At 32.8% G+C, this 19,805-nt stretch overlaps 1 protein-coding gene across 6 annotated transcripts in view; it reads right to left on the bottom strand.

Annotated features, from left to right (window-relative positions):
* The window catches only part of PCDH9 (protocadherin 9), an 808,726-nt gene that overhangs the window by 272,434 nt on the left and 516,487 nt on the right, over window positions 1-19,805 (bottom strand). For 3 of the 6 annotated variants that reach the window (XM_016137177.2, XM_016137178.2, XM_016137179.2), the window contains one exon: window positions 12,105-12,306. In XM_016137177.2, the coding sequence (XP_015992663.1) occupies window positions 12,105-12,306 (202 nt within the window). The remainder of the gene's footprint in view (window positions 1-12,104; window positions 12,307-19,805) is intronic. The other 3 variants (XM_016137180.2, XM_016137181.2, XM_016137184.2) reach the window with 1 other exon arrangement.

Below are 19,805 nucleotides of genomic sequence, written 5' to 3'. Positions count from 1 at the left end.
TGGTTTGGGGCCAAATAAATAAGCAATCCGGAGATATAAGGAAAATAAAAAAACACACTCGCAATGAAATGGAAAATTTGGTTTCTGTATCAATAGCATTTTGCATGCAATACATAAGTAAATTATTACAAATATACCTTTTTTTGTTAATTCAAAACATTACATATTATAAAAGAAAATGTTTTATTTTGTCATATAAATCCATTTCACTACAGGTTACACAAATGTCTATTAGTGTAACATAAATCAATAATTTATGATTTTTTTATCATTTGAAAATAAACAAGACAGAAGACAGCAGCGGGCTTTTTATTTTAAAAACTCCATAAAAATTTATACTTTCTATATGTGGTTAGCAGATTGTCTTGAATAGTTGACCATTTGAGAATTTTAAAGCTCTTTATTCATTACCACCTAAACTTTCTTAATCATGTTATTGCCTTACTCTGATTTCCTATTTGAAAAAATATTTAAAATAATTCTTTTCAATAACTAGGAAGTAAATAAAAATGTCTGAATGATCAGAATATATTTCCCTATGTTCATAAAAAAAAATGCAGGTACATTATTCATGGAAATATCCCACAGGTATTTTCTCATTTACTTGCCTAAATTGTCTTCCCAGTTTATCAACTTAAATTTGATTAGAAGCATCATATTTGACAGGACTAGGTGTGAAGGCACTAATACTAGTAAGGAGAAGTAGCATTTCCTACTTAATAATAGTGACATTTTTGAGCTCTTGTTTTCTACCAGGCCTTATTAGGGCACTTTGCTTATATAATTTATAATAGTTCTTTTCTTTAAGACAGTTATTTTTTTTTATTATTTTTTATTTTATCTTAGAGAGACAGAGAGCAAGAGAGCAAGTACGATAGAAAGACTGACAAAGAGATAGAGGGAAAGGATAGAGACAGAGATACGACATTAAGGCCAATGTCAACTTCAGTTTTCCTTATTGCAAAGCATGTGTTCCTATGGCCCTGCAAATAATAAAATACCTTCATTTTCTATACCTTTCTCAATGAACAAACTGAAACACCAGAAAGTCTTCTGATTGTGTAGCATCGCGTAGAATTAATACGCTATAAACCAATTTCCTTTCCCTCTGTCTTAAGCTGCTTGTCACTTATGTCAAGATTTCACTGCATATGGAGTATTGGCATTTCAAGCTCAAAACACCTGAACTTCTTATTTTAAATCGTAATCTTCTACTGCACAATAGTTTTGATTTAGGAGAGATAACTGAAGTGTTACTGTTAGATATTTTGTAGTTAATTCTTAAGAAGTTTAAATCAGAACTCAATGTTCTTTTCTTAATTAAGAACCCTTTTGCCTTCATTTGAAAATATGTTTCCCTAATAAAAAGAGCCTTGAAGAAATATTCTAATGCACCACCCCTTTCCTAAGCTGGTTTTGTGGTGACCCTAAATCTGGTTTTGGTCCCCAGATATAGTTTCATAGTTGTCATATTGTTCTTAGCCTAAAACTGCTTTAAAAACAAAACAAAACAAAAAAAAACATATAATGTATTCTCTTTCCTGATTAAAGTAAATTTTATTTTAATTCATGGAATATTTTAAAAGCTAGCTCAAGTTTTCTTATTTTCTTCCTAATGTGAAAGGGTTTTTCTTTAGAATGTGTATGAATGATAAAATATCTGTTCATGTCAAAACACAAAAACAGAGAAAAAAATAAATGAAACCAGTGCTCGCACATTAAGAAGCTTATGGTTTAATTCTTTCTTTCCAATGAGCATTTAAATCAAAATTATTATGTCGTTTTAACTGTGTTGTTGATTTTCAGAGATTAACTGAAAAATTTGCCTAAAGTCCAGTATTTTGCCTGTTGGCAGATCTGACTGAGTTAGGTCATTACTAATTACAAAGAAATAAAGACTTTTCTGACCACTTACTAGGAATAAATCTGTAAAGGTCCAAAACCCAAGTGAGGACTAGGATATAACAAGAGTATAACAAGATTTTCATTAATATTCCTCATATATAAATAAGTACTCACCATTTAAACCTATTTGTTGATACTTGGATCGATCCTATGGAAATATCAAATTTTCCATTTTATTACTCAAAAGATCTTTGCAGCTTTAATCTACATAACATTTCTAACAACTAGTGCTAAATCAGTTTTTAAAAACAAAATGTGACTGACTACGCAGGAAAAGTGAAATGCAGAGCTAAGATATTATCCTGATGATTCAAGATACACTGAAAAAGCAACATCTATCTTTCCTTAACTGGCTTGCAAGAAATTGAAATTTAGGGAAAATAGATCTCATGTTCCCCCCCACCCCTGTATATTCGTTATGAAGACAGAATTGAAGCCAAGTTTGCTAAGATAATTGTGTAGTTTGACTTCATTTTTTTCAACAATACTAACGTAACTGAAGACTTACTACTATAAACCTAGAAGTATTGTGAGTTGCATGTGTTAACTCACAGTCTCCAAGTCTGTGAGGTAAACAGTCGCACGCTCATCCCATGTTATAGATGAGGTCACTTGGGCAGTCACCCGCCCAAGGTCACGGGGCTGGCAAATGCTAAAGAAGGATGCTTTGTGCTCAGACCACCTAGCTCCACAACAATGAAACACTACACATATTTCCTCTCAGCATCCTACTCGAGAAGTCTTAAAAATGTATTTTATGTATTCTAGGTGGATACATTTACCAGGGTATGCAAACAAAGCCTTAAGATTTCAGAAACAAATTTAAACACTGCTCTCCCTGTCTCCCTCTTCTTGTCCCCACGTCTCTCCTTCTTCCTGTCCCCATGTCTTTCCCCTCCCCACTCTTACCATGTTGACTTAGGTTCCTTTGGAAGTGGTTAGATCCTAAAACATAGATTGCTTCTTATAAGCAAAGTAAGTATGTAAAAGTCAATTAATACATAAAGAATCCTAAAATATGATGTATCAAAAAGACTATTACACAAACAAAAAATCATAAGCCAAAACTTTAATGAGAATTTTCTCTGGAACAACCATGAAGGACCAGCATAAAATTCATCATTTGATAATGGAGCAATGCATTTACACTCACGAATATAAGCACAAACTGAACTTGTAACATTGAAGTGTGACTATTTCCTGGACATGGAAACAACTATACTAAATAATAATGCCTTTTTAAAGAAAAAATAAATAAAAATAATTTTAAAAACGATGTCTCTATAAGAGTCAGTGACATATATGACTAACTCTAAGTTAGACTAATCATCATTCATTTAATATTTTGTTAAAACATCTGATTTCTGGTTTTAGAAAAAATAAGATAAAATACAAGATAGCTGCTTAATTTGAATTTCATACAAGTAATGAGTACTTTTTTAGTCTAATTATGCCCCAAATATTGCAAAAGACATTTCCATGTCTCAATATTTGGGACATACTTAGACCGAAAAAAAATTTATTGTTTACATCAAATTCAAATTTAACTGAGCATTCTGTATTTTATTTGGCAACCTTAGTTTAGATTTATTAAAATCTGGCATCCGTGCATTTGTCAATCACACTAATCTGACTAATTCTCAATTATCTGGCAGAAATTTGTGTCAAAATAATGTTGAGGTAAATTTGGGACATTTTAGACAAACATCTATGGTTTCTTCAAATATTTCAAGTTGTTTAAAATGCTAAATGACATGTATTTTCATATATTAAGATAAAAGATATTAGTGTGTTTTGAGCATATGTCCTTTATAACTAGTAATTTATTTCCATGTTTTCCTTGTGAAATGGCTTTGAGGTAAAAAAAAAACAAACAAAAAACAAAAAAAACCCAAAAAAAAAACCTTTAATTTATGCTTCTGAGTTACTTAAATCAGTAAGCTTCTTGTTTTTAGATATGACTACTGATTTGATTATCTATTTATCTGTCACTTTTAACATTCTCAATTTATTAGTAACACAGATATACAAATAATTGTTTTTTTCTCTTCTAGAGCAGACCACCCACCGAGGATAAAGTAATGCTATTTCTCTTTACAGATCCCTAGAAGAATGAACCACATGACAGTGTACAGCTATGGAAATTGCGATTCCATGCAGCACACCAATGAAAGCTGATATTACCCTAACTCTACACTAGGAGGCATATTGTTCCTACAGATATTTCTACTATAATACTAAACACTATTATTTATGACCTCTTAAACTCAAATGCAAGAGAATGTCACTACAAACTTTTAAATATTTATAATAAACAAGCACTCAAAGCTAATTTAATTCTTTTGGGTATTAAAGTCATACTTGAAATTGATGAGGTCTACAAATTTTCCAGCAGAGAAAGCTTGTGTTCCTGCCTGTTTTATAGACATTTTTTAAACTACTTATGTAATAATATATAAAATCATCCCGTTGTACCTCTTTTGAAAATAATATGATAATAAAATACAGAAAGTTTTGTTAATAATATAATAAATGCTTTAAAATCATAAAGTAAACATAAATTATTTAAAGTAAAACAATAAAGATAATGGAGCATAAATATGCTTTACTATGTAATTTTTATGTTTTTTAGCAAACTGTGATGTTTTGAAACTACCCGTCAAACGTGATAAAAATGACAAAATAGTCATAAAAAAGAATTTAAAATATAAAGCTTTTAGAATTTGAAACTAAGACTTTGTTAAATTTTTTTTCTTCCAATGTATAGCAATGCTTTTACTTTTCAAAATTTACCACGAAGTTATTTTTTAAACTTTAATGGAAACTTTTACTAAATAATTAAGATACATGTTTTGCTTTTTCATAATAATAAGAATAATTTTACAAATGATACCTGTCAACTGAGCCTGCATTTGTGCCAACAGCATTGGAGCACCAAAGTCAATGAATTTAAGTCAGAGGTTATTCTGACTTCACGTTTCGTGCTCTTAATCACAATTCCACATATCTTCTACTCTTAACTATGTACAGGGCTTAAACCTCCCTGGAACTTTAAAATATTCTTTCGACTGTACCTTAATTTTTATAGACTTTGCATTCATGCAATTCCACTGTCATCTTTGTCTCCCCTAAATGTTAAGGTTTCTCATGATTTCTTTCTTGGACTCCTGCCTCTCTTCACAATTATCACATTTACTCCAAGAATTTCATCAACTTCTCTGCTGTCAGTTTCCAATTTTCAACTCAGAATCAAATTCTTGGTTCCTAGGTAAACTTGTGCAGCAGCTCAAACTTTAAATAAAAATAAATAAATTGTTAATTCTAAATGACTTTTTTCTTCTATTATGTAATTTAAATTGTGTGACGATTTTTTTTTTTTTTTTCAGGCCAGTCAAGTAAAGCAGTGGGAGTAGAAAAGGAACAGAGAACTCTGTAACTGGCTGTGGACACCACTGCTCTTGGACCAGCTATGATTTTTCAGTAAGTCTCACAAACTCAAATCTTGGGGATAATATCAAATCTTTCTTCTCCTTCATCTGCTCTATCTAACTAGAGTTTATCTTACCTTCCCCATCATTCAAAATCTGGCCCCAACTAATCTCTCAAATCATTTCCATATATTGTCATATACTTGAATAGAGATTAGTATCAAATATTTGTCATGTATCTATTAAGCTTCAGGCACTATGCTAGATGACTGCTTACATCAAATACTATAGTTTTTATAATAATTACACACACACACACACACACGTACACATACATACATAAATTGCCCTACTTTGGAGATTAGGAACCTGAAACCAAGAGGTAATGCTAAGCCCATCTGCATGTTCTCATCACTTCCTGGCCAACTGTCCATGACCTTTCTCATAGCACCAAGAAATCTTCACTGCCTGTGTGTGCACATGTGCATGCACGTGCGCACACACACACACACACACACCCGTTTTTCAGACATTTTCTAGCTATGCAACATAATTTGTTTAAAGTATCACTCTATAGGATCTTTAGTGATTTCTTACCCAAAACTTATTCTATCTTAACAAACTACATTTTTATATACATCATTATCGTTTATTCAAGCTCACTAATCATTGTTATCCAATATATTTTCTCTTATAAAAATCGATGTTTTGTTCCTTTTTTTTTAATCTTCTTTATATGGTCTATAAAATGATCATATCATGTCCCTCAGAGAAAAAAGCAAAAAATGTAAGAACAGTTTCAGGAATCTCCCAGATTCCTAAAAACCTTCACATGGTTCTCTCCAACCAAGGAACTCAGATTAGGAACTCACTCTCACAGTTCAGTAACAATGGATTTTTTTTTTTAAGTTTAAGGAGTGTTGGTTTTAATGTCTGTCCCTAGAACCTAGCATAGTACCTGCTACATTGTAGTCTCTAAATGAGTATTTACAGAATGAATAGGTAAATGGTTAAGTGGACGAGTGAATCACGGAAAAGCCAAGTGAATAAAGGACCTTGAACAAAAGCTCTTGAATACTAAAGTGTACTAGAATGACTAAATCTTATATAAACTGTGGCTTCTCATGATCCTCACCTCTCAATGTTCATGACTACATGTGTGCATCCCTTCCCTTTGAGTGTGGACAGGACCTGAGACTTGCCTCTAACCAGTAGGATGTGACAATACTGATAAAATGTAACCCCCTACCCTCGATTATATTAAGTTCTGTAAGATTCTGTGTTGCTACAAACTCACTCTGTCTGTCTAACTGGTTTTGATGTAAGCGGTCATGTTGGAAGGCATATGTGGCTAGCAGCTTCCTGCGGCTTCTAGTTGCTGAGAACCGTCTCCAGCTGACAGGCAGGAAAATGTACGGGCTCCAACTGCAAGGGAAAAAATTCTGCTAACAAATCTTGGAAGTAAATTGTTCCACAGTTTAGGCTCAAATAAGAATGCAACCTGGATGACACCTTGATTGCAGGCTTTTCTGAGAGTCTGAGCAGAAGACTCAGCCAAACCATGCTCAGACTCCTGACTTAAAGAAACTGTGACATTATGAATGTGTGTCGTTTTAAGGTACTAAATTTGTGGTAATTAGCAATAGAACATGGACAATTTAGAAAGATGATAGATATAGATGATAGATAAATAGCTAGCTAGCTAGCTAGCTAAATAGATGATTGATAGATAGATAGATAGATAGATAGATAGATAGATAGATAGATAGATGATAGACAGATGATAGATGACAGAGAGATAAATAGATAGGAGAGATAGAGATGTATGGATGAATATTTGGTTTATAATGTAGGTTATTTTTTATCTAGAAAATTTATTGTTCCCCATGATTTTGTGGGAAAAATAGTTAAAGATGTATAAATTTTGAATTCAGTTTAGAAAAAATATTTTAATAAAACAAAAAATGAAAGTCTCATAGGATAGGAAAGTAATCTCTTTTTTTTATTGCCAAGTTTTTTTTTTCTTCTTAAACTCAAATCACAGTAGGATTGATCACCTTTTTTCTATATCACTCTCTGAGGAACTCTAGATTCATTAACTCAGGGGCCACTATTGTAAGCTCTCCCTGAACTGATTATAAAAATCCCACGGGAAGTAGAAACAACAGGTGACAATATGAAACCTCTGAAAATTTTTCTTTGGATTAACATAATTAGCTCAACCCAAGATATTTATAAAAATTATCCACACAGTTTTAAAAATTGTTTACTATAATACTGTGCCCTGCTCCCAAAAAATCAAATTCATGTTTAGTTTTCAAACCATATTATAGTTAATGATATTTTTCCTTCAGGTTCAAATTAGCACAATTTCTTAGGATTGAAATTTGATAGGGTAATTATATCTTTTCTGGATTTTCTGGACTCTTTTAATTTTATTAATTTGAGCTTTTTCTCCTCAAGACTGTCTTTCTTTTATATCCAAATATTTTAAATTCTCAACTTAGAATGTATGTCTTATGCCTGTAAGACTGATAGACATAATTTTTCAGTGTAATTTTTTACTTGATACCAAAAAATGCCTACATCAAGATTAAACTTTTTCTCATCTGTATCAGGTTCTTTCCATGTATGTTACCTCATTACAAAATGAAAATCTAATTTTGAATATATTACTAAAATTATGAAAAACATAGACAATTAGAAATCAATACTCCAACCTGAAGATAACCACAGTTAACATGATGCACTACTTTCTAGTTTTTGTTTGTTTATTTTTATCTTGATATAACACTTTTAATTTGACTGCTTTTCCATGAGTTTGTGAAATATTAATTTATCCATTCAGTCAACAAATATACACTGCCAGCCTACTATATGCTACGTACTGTTAATACATGGAGAATAGAAGTTAAGAAAGTGTCCTCAGAAAGAAATGGGGCAGACAGCTGTTAATCAAATAATTATAAAGGGTTTACTTGAGGAAAAGATATAGCTCATCTTCTTAATATTGAATTGCTCAAATTTCCTCTTAAAAATAAGATCAGGGACCCAGAATTTAAAGCCGAATGCCAATGATGACTGCATTGAGTTATACACTGCCTTATAATGTGCGTAGATTGAAGGTGGTTTCTCTGAATAGTAAAATCATAAGCTGTAGGATCAGGCACTCCCAAGTTTATCCTCTGCCCCAGATACTTGCTACGTGGCTTTGGACAAATACATTTTCTGAAATTCAGCTCACTGATAATACTAGTTTGCAATATTGGTGTGAGATCATAAACAATACATTAAAACATTTACTAGTATCCCTAATTCATAAGTAGACTTCAATAAACATTAATCATAAGTATCATCAGGTATTAAAACTATCATTAATGAGAAGCTCACCAACTGATTCATACCCGGTCCAGGTAAAGTCGAAGCACATGGTAGACAGAGTTTTAATAAAGTAAATATAATCTGAAATTTCACACGAGATTAAACAACAAAAATTCCTTTAAAATGACATTTAGAAGAAATATGAGATATAAAAATTATCCCTATTATGATTCAGTTGGACAAGTTTAACCCTTAATTCTGAATTAGTGGTAACAATTTTTTCCTGATATAATCATATCATTGTTTTTGTTTGCTTTTAACAGTGAAATTCTTTCATCAATTTAGTTACATTTGTTAAAAACAACAATCTTTAATTGAAAGTTCCTTACTATTTTTTTCAGGATAAACGGTTTTATTGGATTTTACACAGAGTGTGTGATCACATTAATGAGTTCACTTCTTAAGGAAATATGATTTACTCTGATACTTTTTGAGAATTATTATATTTGAAAAAATAGAAATCTGTACAGATGCAATATCTAATAATTCTATAGATGGTATGGATACTTATGATTTACATGTATATTGCATGATTGCTATAAATAGTGGCTTTTTAAGAACTATCAGACCAGACAGGAAGCCCCACTGAAGACAAAGAAAACAGTTTAGATCTAAATAGCAAGATTATTACTATTGAAGATTATTGCTTCAATTATACTGTACGTCACTTCACAAATTCCTCAGAATTACAAAATGTGACTGCAGAATTTTAAGATAATATATCATAATACTATGCTAATATGAAATATTGTTTAGTTATGAATCTCTTAATATTTCTAGGCTATTCTAATTAATTCTGCTCTAGACATTTACCAAGGAGGTTGAATTGTGAGTCCCATTAAATGTCAAAAGAATCGTTAGCCTCCAGGGGCCCCCAGGGCTCTACCTTTCCCTATTTGCCTCTTCTTTCCCAGTGACAAACAAGGATGCTGTCCCCACCCAGGAGTACTGTTCCAGTTTAACACATTTTATTGACCATGATTCTCTTGGGTGAAGTCAGTGTTGACTTGAATGTTGGAGTGTGCAAGGGTGTTTCGTCTCTGGGGTCTCTTTCTCCATGTGTCTAGATTGGTAAAAACTCTGGGGACTTCATGAAGCAGGCTTGAAAGGTTTTTTTTTTTTTTTTTTTTTCGGCTTTAGAATCTCTTCTATCTTCTCCCATTTGGAAACTCGCCCAGTGCTATTGCCCAGGTCAAAGTTATTGGGTGAGTAGCTGTGTACATATTGGATAAAGTCCTGGCTTAGGGCAGCTTGGGTTAACCAGACTTAGGTTTAAAATGAGGTTGTCCTGTCTTGATTTTGTCTGTGACCCAAAGACATGAGGAGCGATCCACTCTCGCATGCCAGAAAAGGTGGTAAAGAACCAGTTCTGAGTCCCTTAGCTTAATGCCAATAAGGGATTTTTATTTTTTTTAACTGGAGAGGTACAAGTTGGAGACTAGGAAATCAGTTTATAATGTGGACATACAACACAATATACAAATGATGTATTACTGACTTATATACTTGAAACCTATATAATTTTATTAACCAATATCAATACAATAAATTTAATTAAAAAAAAAAGAAGAAAGTACTGCCCTACCTATCTGACCTCTTCACACAAGCCCAGGAAGGTTGATTCGATGAAACCACTTAGAATCAATGGGTTTAGACAAATTAAAACTGAGAAATCTAGGGAGAATAGTTGGCCAGCTCTCCTAAATGCTGGGTGATAAGTTGCCTTTTTGAGTATAGCCTGCCCTTCTGGATATGTGAAATCAAAAGTGCATTTACATTTTCCTTATGAGACCATGATATAGGAATGAAAGATCAAGAACCAGAGCTGGTACGGAATTTACTTAGAACTTCCTAAAAGATTGGCCGGAGTAGTGAGAAACCTCAGCAGAAAGAAGATGCAAACGTAGCTCCACATGCCAACGAGAAGAGAACCTCATATCAGAGAATCCTACAGAGATGGCAGCACATATGCATCAAAGATCCCCCAGCACTATCCTGGAAACAGAATCACTTTAAAACCCTAGAAGTCAGAGAACACCAATGCTGGACTACCACGACAGGACTAGTTAAGAAAGTCCACTAGGGCTTTTTACCAGTTCTTAGTATTTCTACTGCCACGACAGAATTGCTATAATGATTATTAAACTGGACTTTTATTTTTTAAATAAAAGTGAACTAAACAGTTTATTTTTAACATAACCATATGACCAACAATGGCATAGCACTTATCTAAAATTCCCTCCAAAGGCTAAGGGAGAAGTCCCCTCATGGGGCTAACTTTGAATAAAGTTTTCCAAGACAGGGTGTGCGTATGTAGATATCAAAGGTTTTGTCAATTACATCCCACTCATTATACTTGTTCGACGTTGCGGCTAAAAACAAATCATCCAAAATTGAAATAGATAAAAAACATATAAAACCCCAAAATCATTATTATCACCCATCACACTTGCTTTAAATCACTATCCTATCTTTTTTATGTTATGTCTTCACTGGCAAATAGCATTCCACAGGACAATTTTTTTCTTATTCTTCATCAACTAGATGCTACTTCACTATATTTTATGAATTTAAATGTTAAAATGTCTTCTCACAGTTAACATTTTTGGCATCAGATATCTTGAAACAAATGGCTTTTTACAATTATATTTATAGCAACTTTTCTTTTTTAATGGTTCATAAAATAAAGTTGCAACATACAAGTTAACAGCTAATTGTAGTGTAAGTCCTGACATTTTTTTTTTCTTTTCTGTATTTCAGTGCCTGACTTAATTAACCTTTAATTCCCGAGGCATCCACTTCGAAGATGGTGTTCACTCTTCAATGAACACATCTCCAGCCACAAGACTAGATAAAGACCAAGGCTCCCTAACCACCGCTGCCCACTCCCTGTCCCCCACCGCTGCATTAGATGGGTATTTGTTTTCTCTTCCTGTAGGTCCCCATCCTCCTCCTCAATAAAAGCACGACCTCAGGCCCATGTGCTCACTCTCTCTCCCTCCAGGACCTTGCTGTGTGGCCCCAGGCGTGCCCTGTGATATCCAGGTCTAGTGCATAATAAAATTGTAACTTTTCAAAGTTTCCTGATGGTTATTGCTGAAGGCGTCTTGCAAACATTCTAACAACCACTGGGCTGATTCAGCCCCAACACTTGTTATCAATAGGACAAGACTTTACAAAACACCAGTATATATCAAGCACATTAGACTTGTTACATTTCAAATAATATAACAATAAAACCAGCAATAGAAAAGAAAAGAAAAGAAAGAAAAAAAAAAGAAAAGAAAACACAACTGCATGTTAATTGACCAACTTTCGAGAATTACTGTGTAAAGATCAAGCAGGACAGAAACCAGAACAACTCCAAGCAAAGTTTTGAAGAGGACTCACCCGAGTTGGGGTCAGAGTTGCCGTCCGCTTCGGTCCTCTTGTCCGGAGAGGCTTGGTCGTAGAATTCGTCCTGTGGCTGAACCAGAGGAAGAGGGTGTGAGATCAGGGTTCCACTACCCACCGGCTCGTGGTCTCCTAGACCACTGTCACTGCAGCTTTCCTGGGAGCCATCGGGGAGGTGAAAGGTAACACGGCGCTGCGACTACAAAGAAGATCACAGGACAGGCCGATTAACACGCCTCCCAGATAAAACAGGTGCAGTGGAACAGTAATCAAAACTACTTTTCACAAACAATACGATGTAAAAGCAAAATAAGTAAAACTTAAAACAAAGTTAGGAATGAACGAACATTTATTATTTGTCCTGTACTAGTTAATATCCAACTTGCAAAGTACAAGAAAGAATTTCAATCTCGTGTAATTCAACAAAACATAATGGTGAACCATTGGAAATTGCAGCAAGAAAGGCAAAAGAGAATATCTCTATTAGCTGTCAAAGTTATGGAAAAATTTTTAAATGAGCAGAAATGTGCAGATGTGCAAATATACATAATGAGATATTCCATTTCTTTTGAATGAACAGGCATTTTGTTTACTTAATGATCTTAAGGTAGTTTTTGCAATGAAGTTACTATTGCCCACTGGCCCAGACATTACTATCAGTCAATAGTTATAGAATATTACAGTTGAAAGTTGTTTGAAATAATACTTCTGTGTCTATTTGCATAACGTCACTATCAGAAGCAAGCTAAAATATGCGTAATTCAACAAATTTTAGTGTTTTAATAAAATTGTGCATTTAACCACATATTGCTGTTTATTTCTCTTGGTAAGTATTCTTTTAGCTGATGTAATCCATGAGATACGAGGATATTTACAACTGAGATGGAGATTTAGGATTTATGGAATTATAAGAGAGTAGTAAATTTGTGCTGTTTGTCTGCACCTAATTTTCATTCTGCTTTAACAGCCAAAAGACCTTTCAATATGTTATATGTGACCATTTAATTACATTTGATAAAATTATGAATCTATAAATGTAATTTATAACATAAATATATAACATGTAATGTAATCATTTTATAATACCTAAACTTTGTGTTTTCAAGAGACAGTTTATAGATTGTATCTATTGCAAAGAAAGATGAGTGCAGTTAGAGACGTAATGCTCTGCAGATGCTACTTTATAGATGCATTTTGTGGACTGACAATAGAACACAGCCTACTTCCTATTAGTCACTGGTTCAAATCCAGCTCAGAGTCATCATACAGAAGAGGTGATACCACTTTACAGTTATCAGTGACTTGTATAAAATGTTTGATAGTTTTGGACATTTTTAATGAACTGATGCCAACATCACATAAACTATAATCATACACAGTGTTAATTGAGTTGATTGTAGTATGTTTCACCTTCATGCACAACTATCTCAGTGTTACCCCCTCTTAGTAGGTTTTGAAATGTGCCTAGGTGAGAGCTACACAGTAAGCCGAACTTGAATATTGATATCTGAAATGTATTATTCTTTGTATAACAAAGGTTCTGCCACCATTCTTATTTATTAGTGTTTTGTGTCATGGGAAATTAGCCCTTAATAGAAAAACAATAATGCAAATATTTTCCATTTCTGTTTCAACATGCCATTAATATATTTGTATCTTTTTGTGATAAGCATGGCATCAAGGACAATGACCAGGCTGTTCATTATACATAATTAAGCTCTTAAAATGATTGACATACGTACCAAAAATTCCATATTTTAATGATTAAAATATCTTTGGTATTATCTCTAGAGAAATACCTCTTAGTTATAGCTCAACTGAGTAAAGAAAAAGTCAAGCATAGGAGAAAAAGAATAGGGCAGATGATTCTACAAGCTTTATAAAGAATTTTCAGAAGCTTCATAAGCCATTAAAATATGTATTTCATAGAAAAAAGGGAAAATTGACATGTGATATTCTTCTAAATATAATTAATGTTTCTTTAATTATAGTATTTTTTCTCCTAAAAAATAGAGTTCTCGCAGTAGTCATTTGAATTAGTATTTATTGAGCATCCCCAAATGCCTATAGTACAGTGATTACACTAGAGTAAAAAGTAAAATCTTTTTTAAAACTCTTAAATATAAATTTAGAAACTCTATCTCACATGTACTATATGATGATATTTCTTTATCGCTTTATTACTGAAAATAAGAAAATACATAAATCTAGTATAATTTATTTGCGATGAGACACTAAATTAGAATGATATAATGTTTAAACTACTGTGACTTATGGAAATATCTCTTAATTAATTTGACCCAAAATGCTTAATTCTTAAATGGCAAATTTACGCACAATTTATCAGCCTCATGAGAGGTGGGAGTGGTGATATATATGGACTAAGAATCGGAACACATATAATAGTACTAAGAAAACTGATCAAGCAAATAAATCTTTAATTTGTTATCATAATTACTGATACAAGTAGAAGAATGTCTGAAATATCAAGGTAGATATGAGGATCTGAATAAGTTGAAATGTAGGAGAATGAGAAGGAAATGAAATATAAGGCTCTGCTAAAATAAGAAGAGTTCCCAGTATATAATTCTTGACACATAGTAGGTACTCAATAAAAGATAGCTTTAATTTTCAAATTAATAGCTATATATGATCTTTAATCTCTGTGTCTATCAATGTTTAGATAGTTTTAAAGATGTGATACCATCACTCCAGGAAAAAACGTTCTTTTTTTAGAAGGGAACTGTCTGAACCCCAGAATTGTAGCATGCTTCGACCCAGGCCTGTAGATTGTGTCGGCCCAGAGCCTCCTCTGAGGGGAAGCTGCTCTGGGGTAGAAGTGAGGGATGATGACAATCAACACTCTAGAGTACATGGATTCTCCTCAGAGAAGGTGAAGGCGTTCCCATTATTCTTTCAAGAAACCTACAATTGTTGACATATTTGAAGAGAGAAAGAAGAAAAAGTTTTTATTTCCTTTGGGAATTTCGCTTTTGGGTTATCCCCACGGAAATAGGCACAATTTTAGTTACAAATATAGTTAAACCTGAATTGGGACAACACATGTTATCATGAGACTATTTCAGACTTTTTATATTCTATCTTTCTAAATCTATTTCTTACCCATTCCATTTTCTCCCATGAGAATTATTATTATTATTATTATTATTATTATTATTATTAATTATTATTATTTTATTATTAATTTATTATTGTTGGCTATGCCTGGTTTACAGTTTGAGTGTTATGTTTATTTATCTGATTTATCAGATAGGTTTGTTTCAGGTCCCTGGTGGCCCCGAGAAAGAATATGGTGGGAAGAAGTAACTAATAAGACGAAGACTGGGTCACGTTATGTTCTCTTGAGGCTGCTGATATGAACTCTGACCAAGAGAAGCTTTCATCGAAGACTCTGTAATCTACATAAATATAAGAGACCATGCATACAAATATAGGGATGTCCAGGATTCTGCAAGTTAAAAAAAGTGCCACACTAGCTTCATTGAAGAAAAATTAGCAAGTACCTTTGCATGTTTTTGTTTTGTTTTGTTTTGTTTTGTTTTGTTTTTGTTTTTGTTTTTTTGTTTTTGTTTTTGTTTTTGTTTCTTGCAAGTTAGTAGAAATGAAAGAGGAACAATTTAAGATATTTCAGGAAGATACATAAGATCCTATATTGGGCACTGTTCTTTAAGAGTCATTGAAAGAATGAGTCATTTAAAATATTCTAATCATTGCTTGAAGGTTTCTCTTGTGTTTCTTACTGCTGTAGAATGTTATTCACCAATAAAGGACGCACATTAAAGCTTACAATTCCGGTCCCACTAATCCAGAGGAATTTTCACGTGCAAAGATTTGGTGGTAGAGTTCATTGTGTCTTTGAATAAAATAGCAAAATGTAGAAGAAACTGAAATGTTTAGTAGGTGATTAATAATGTAATATCGTACAATTAAATAATTCACAATACTTAAAATTATGTTGATTGAAATAGAAAACATTTATAATCTATTGTTAAGCATAAAAATCAGATTAGTAAAAATTTCGCTTAGTTGAGTTGTGTTTTTGTGAATGTGCTTTCATATGTGAAAATACATAAACTAAGATCTATCTATGCACACACCAAGTGTTTAAAGTGGTAATGTTTGATCATGGAATTAAGGTATTTTAAAATTTTATTATTTTGGCTACACTAAAACTTCCATGCACTGCTTTTATAATAATAAAACATTCTAATTTTTAAGTGTATCTCTTCATCACTTATGACAAATTAGAATTTAATCCAAGAGAATGGAAAAATCTCACAGACAGCAGGTGAATTCTTTCTCTTGAGCTAAGGAATGTCAATTAATCTTCCTATCTTTTCTCTGCTGTTCTAACTTTCATTCTTTCCTTACCTTGCTTTTTAATCACTGCAATTAAAAATCCTTGCCTTTCCGCAAATGACAAAATAAGTACACGAATCTGGCACTAAATCAATTATTACAAGTCAAATAAACAAATTTACCAGTTAATGACTGACATTTAAAATAATTATTCTCTGGAAAATTTTAAATTGATATTATTGAAGTAGGAAAACTATAAAGTTGTTTGAATATTGTTTTAGTTGTAGAGGATTCTTTAAATATATTTTCAAGGAAATATTCCTAATTCTGATTTAGTTTCCTTGACAATGTTAAGAAATAATTTCTCATCTATCTATCCATCTAATCACTAAATAGTACAAACACTCATAGAAGCATACATACATATCAGCCAAAATTTACTTACAATGAAGGAAAGACAAAGTTCTGTTAAAGTTCTTTATGTAACCTTGTTTTTGCTTTATCTCCACATTAAATTCAGTAAAAGTATGTTTTTTTGAAATAATATTTTCATATATATTTCTTCTCAAATTAGCAAAGGAAATTATCCCAAAGCAGGTTTAAAAAGTCTAGAGACTGAAAACTAAATTTTACGTAAACATTTCTTGTAATATTAATTTAAAAAATTTCCATTTTTCTTAACACATTTTAATTGAGATTTTTTAAAAAACCTTTATGGTCTTAGGTTGCAAATTTGAAAGAGGAAATTTTAAATGGCAAAAAAAGAACACATTTTCAGCTAAAACTATGAATTCAATTAGTTTCTCAATAGCCTCTTGCCATCTAAAATTAATGTACACAGCACTACCTCCTAATAAAACCATAATTGAGCAAAACTTATAGCGATTTAGAAGGAAGGATAAATCCAACTCAAAAAGCAATCTATGGTTATAGTTGAAGTTGCTATTACTTAATACTTGCAGCCTCAATGAAAGGAAACTATTACTAATACACACACATTCTTCTTCATTAATGTTTGAGAGATGAGTACCAAAGTGATAAACAAGAAAGATTCTGGATTTCTGATTTAGAAAAAATACTAGTAATTATGAGTGAAAGGGATCCATTATCAGGAATAAGAAATAGTTTTGAAGGACAAACTCATAAGAAACTTTTTGACTGGTGATAAGTGAAATCATTTGAGTATAGAATTATTTAATAATGAACACTTTATTATTATAACTGATAAACTGAGTTATTCTCCTTTCCTGTTTATTGAAAGTACTTATGTTAAAATGACTCAGCTATTATAGAAATTTTTTAAGCTGGGAATTATTTAGGAATTTTCTATTTACTTTAGTTTCTTACATGTTTCAGATGAAGTAAGGTAAAGTGAGTTGTCTATGGGTTACAGTAGGAATCAAAACTCACATTTTCTGATTTTTAACATAAAGCACTACTTGTTCATTTACCTATTAATTTAATAAATAATTATTGAGTACCTACTGAATGGCAGACCTTCACTGTATTAACCAACAGTAACCTAGGCAGGTAAAAGAAGGAAGGGGAGCATGCTCTGAGTTTATGTCAAAACGACCCCCAGGTCATTGTTATCCTTAGATAAAGATTCCTTGCCAAGTTGTGAAAATAAAAAGGACAGAAAAATAACTGAGACTACAGAGGAGGCTATTCCTGACTCACAGAATCATTGCTATCTTTGTACATCCTTGGCCATGTTTTTTTTTTTTTTTTTTTTCCATCTAGATAGAGAAATGTTAACGCTCCAAATAAGAATTGATGAAATCAAAACCACCCTGTTTTTCTGAGGAGTATGTACAGTTGATTTTTTTTTAGTTTATAGTGAATATTTACTGAGTGCAGATGATTTACCCAGAATTTAACTAGGAGCTCTAAAGGGGATCCAGTGGAAATGGAGTTTCATTGTCAGGCGTCCAAAGTGTCTTCCATAGGAAAAATTTTGTCTCTCCAGCAAGAAGTTTGCAGTGAGTGTAGCCCTGGAAACCATCCACTAGCTGTCTATGTCGCTTTCTTTATTCTTTTCATGTTTACATTTAGAAAATTTAGAGACAAATGGGAAAGCTCAGTTTGTGTTTGAGAAAGACGTGTAACAAGTTCACTGATGTTAGGTAATGGATGTAAAGCTGCCAGCAACTTTAAAATGATTTTGATTCTTAGTGTTATCTTTGCTATACATAAAACAAAGACTAGGGTTGGGGGGGGCGGTGATTGCTGGCCGTATAAAGTTGAGTAGCATTTTCAGGGGAAATGGGGAATGAATGTCGGTACTATACTTAACTGCTCCATTAACCAGTTTGCTGTCTGCTCCTACGCAACTGCTTCATTTCAGAATGGAACTGTCAGCTTTTGTTCTAACTTCACTATTCAACTGCGAGTTTAGTTTAAAGACCTTGTGATAACTCGTGTGGGGAACTTACCTTAACTTAAACTTAGCTGTTTAGTTTGTAAATGTCTAATTTTAAAATAACTTTCTCAAAGTAGGACCTGTGTGTGTGTGTGTGTGTGTGTGTGCACGCGCGCACCCGCGCGTCCGCGTGGACGTGCAAAATTTGTAAATAAAGTGCATTGACTATCTCTTCAGAGTGCCTACACTGGAAGACTTATGTTAATAACATATGGCAAAATTTAATGCAATTTTATTTTTATTTCCTTTTGATCTCAGTATGATCTGAGGGAGATGGCAGTTCTCTACATGTGTAAAACTAATTCATAGCTTTAAGAAACTTGAGGGAAAAGTACATTCTTTGTCCTCTTTTTGGGTGTAGCCTTGGTGCTTGAACTGACATATTGGAAACAGACATAAAAGAGGAATATTTTCCCTTACATCATTTTCCCCTGAGGGACAGTGGAGAAAGGGAAAAGATTTGAATCAATTTTCCTCTGGGTTTGGTGGCCTCACCCCACCCTTAAGGTCCCTCTGGGGTCTAAGGAAAGCCGAGAGGAGTAAGAATAGTGAGCATTGTTGGCTGTTTTGCTTCTTATATTCTTATTTACTTTCTGCTATCTGAAGCACCCTCAACCTATTTCTCACAGTTAAGTGTTGCTCAGTAGGAATGCGGCACTTTATCTGAGCATACGAAATATAAAATGACTACATTAAACAGGAGCAGCTGCTCTTGAATCTGCAAGCAGAATTTTTACATCTATAAATTATATGTACGGAAATAGGGAAGAAATGACTCAGCAAGACTCCTTTCCAATTTAGTGTTCTAGTATAAACAAATTCATGTGACAAAGTAAGTTATCTTTATCATATTTATAAAATCAGTAGACATGATAGTTGCAGCAATTAGAAATTATACCAAATTATCACTGTTATTAAGTAAATATGTAGAGCCCACTGACATAGCATGTGGTCTT

This window comes from Rousettus aegyptiacus, unplaced genomic scaffold (genome assembly GCF_014176215.1).
Source record: "Rousettus aegyptiacus isolate mRouAeg1 unplaced genomic scaffold, mRouAeg1.p scaffold_m13_p_11, whole genome shotgun sequence".
NCBI classification, from domain to species: domain Eukaryota; kingdom Metazoa; phylum Chordata; class Mammalia; order Chiroptera; family Pteropodidae; genus Rousettus; species Rousettus aegyptiacus.
Note: the sequence above shows the minus strand (reverse complement) of the source record. Positions and strands in the feature narration are given on the sequence as shown.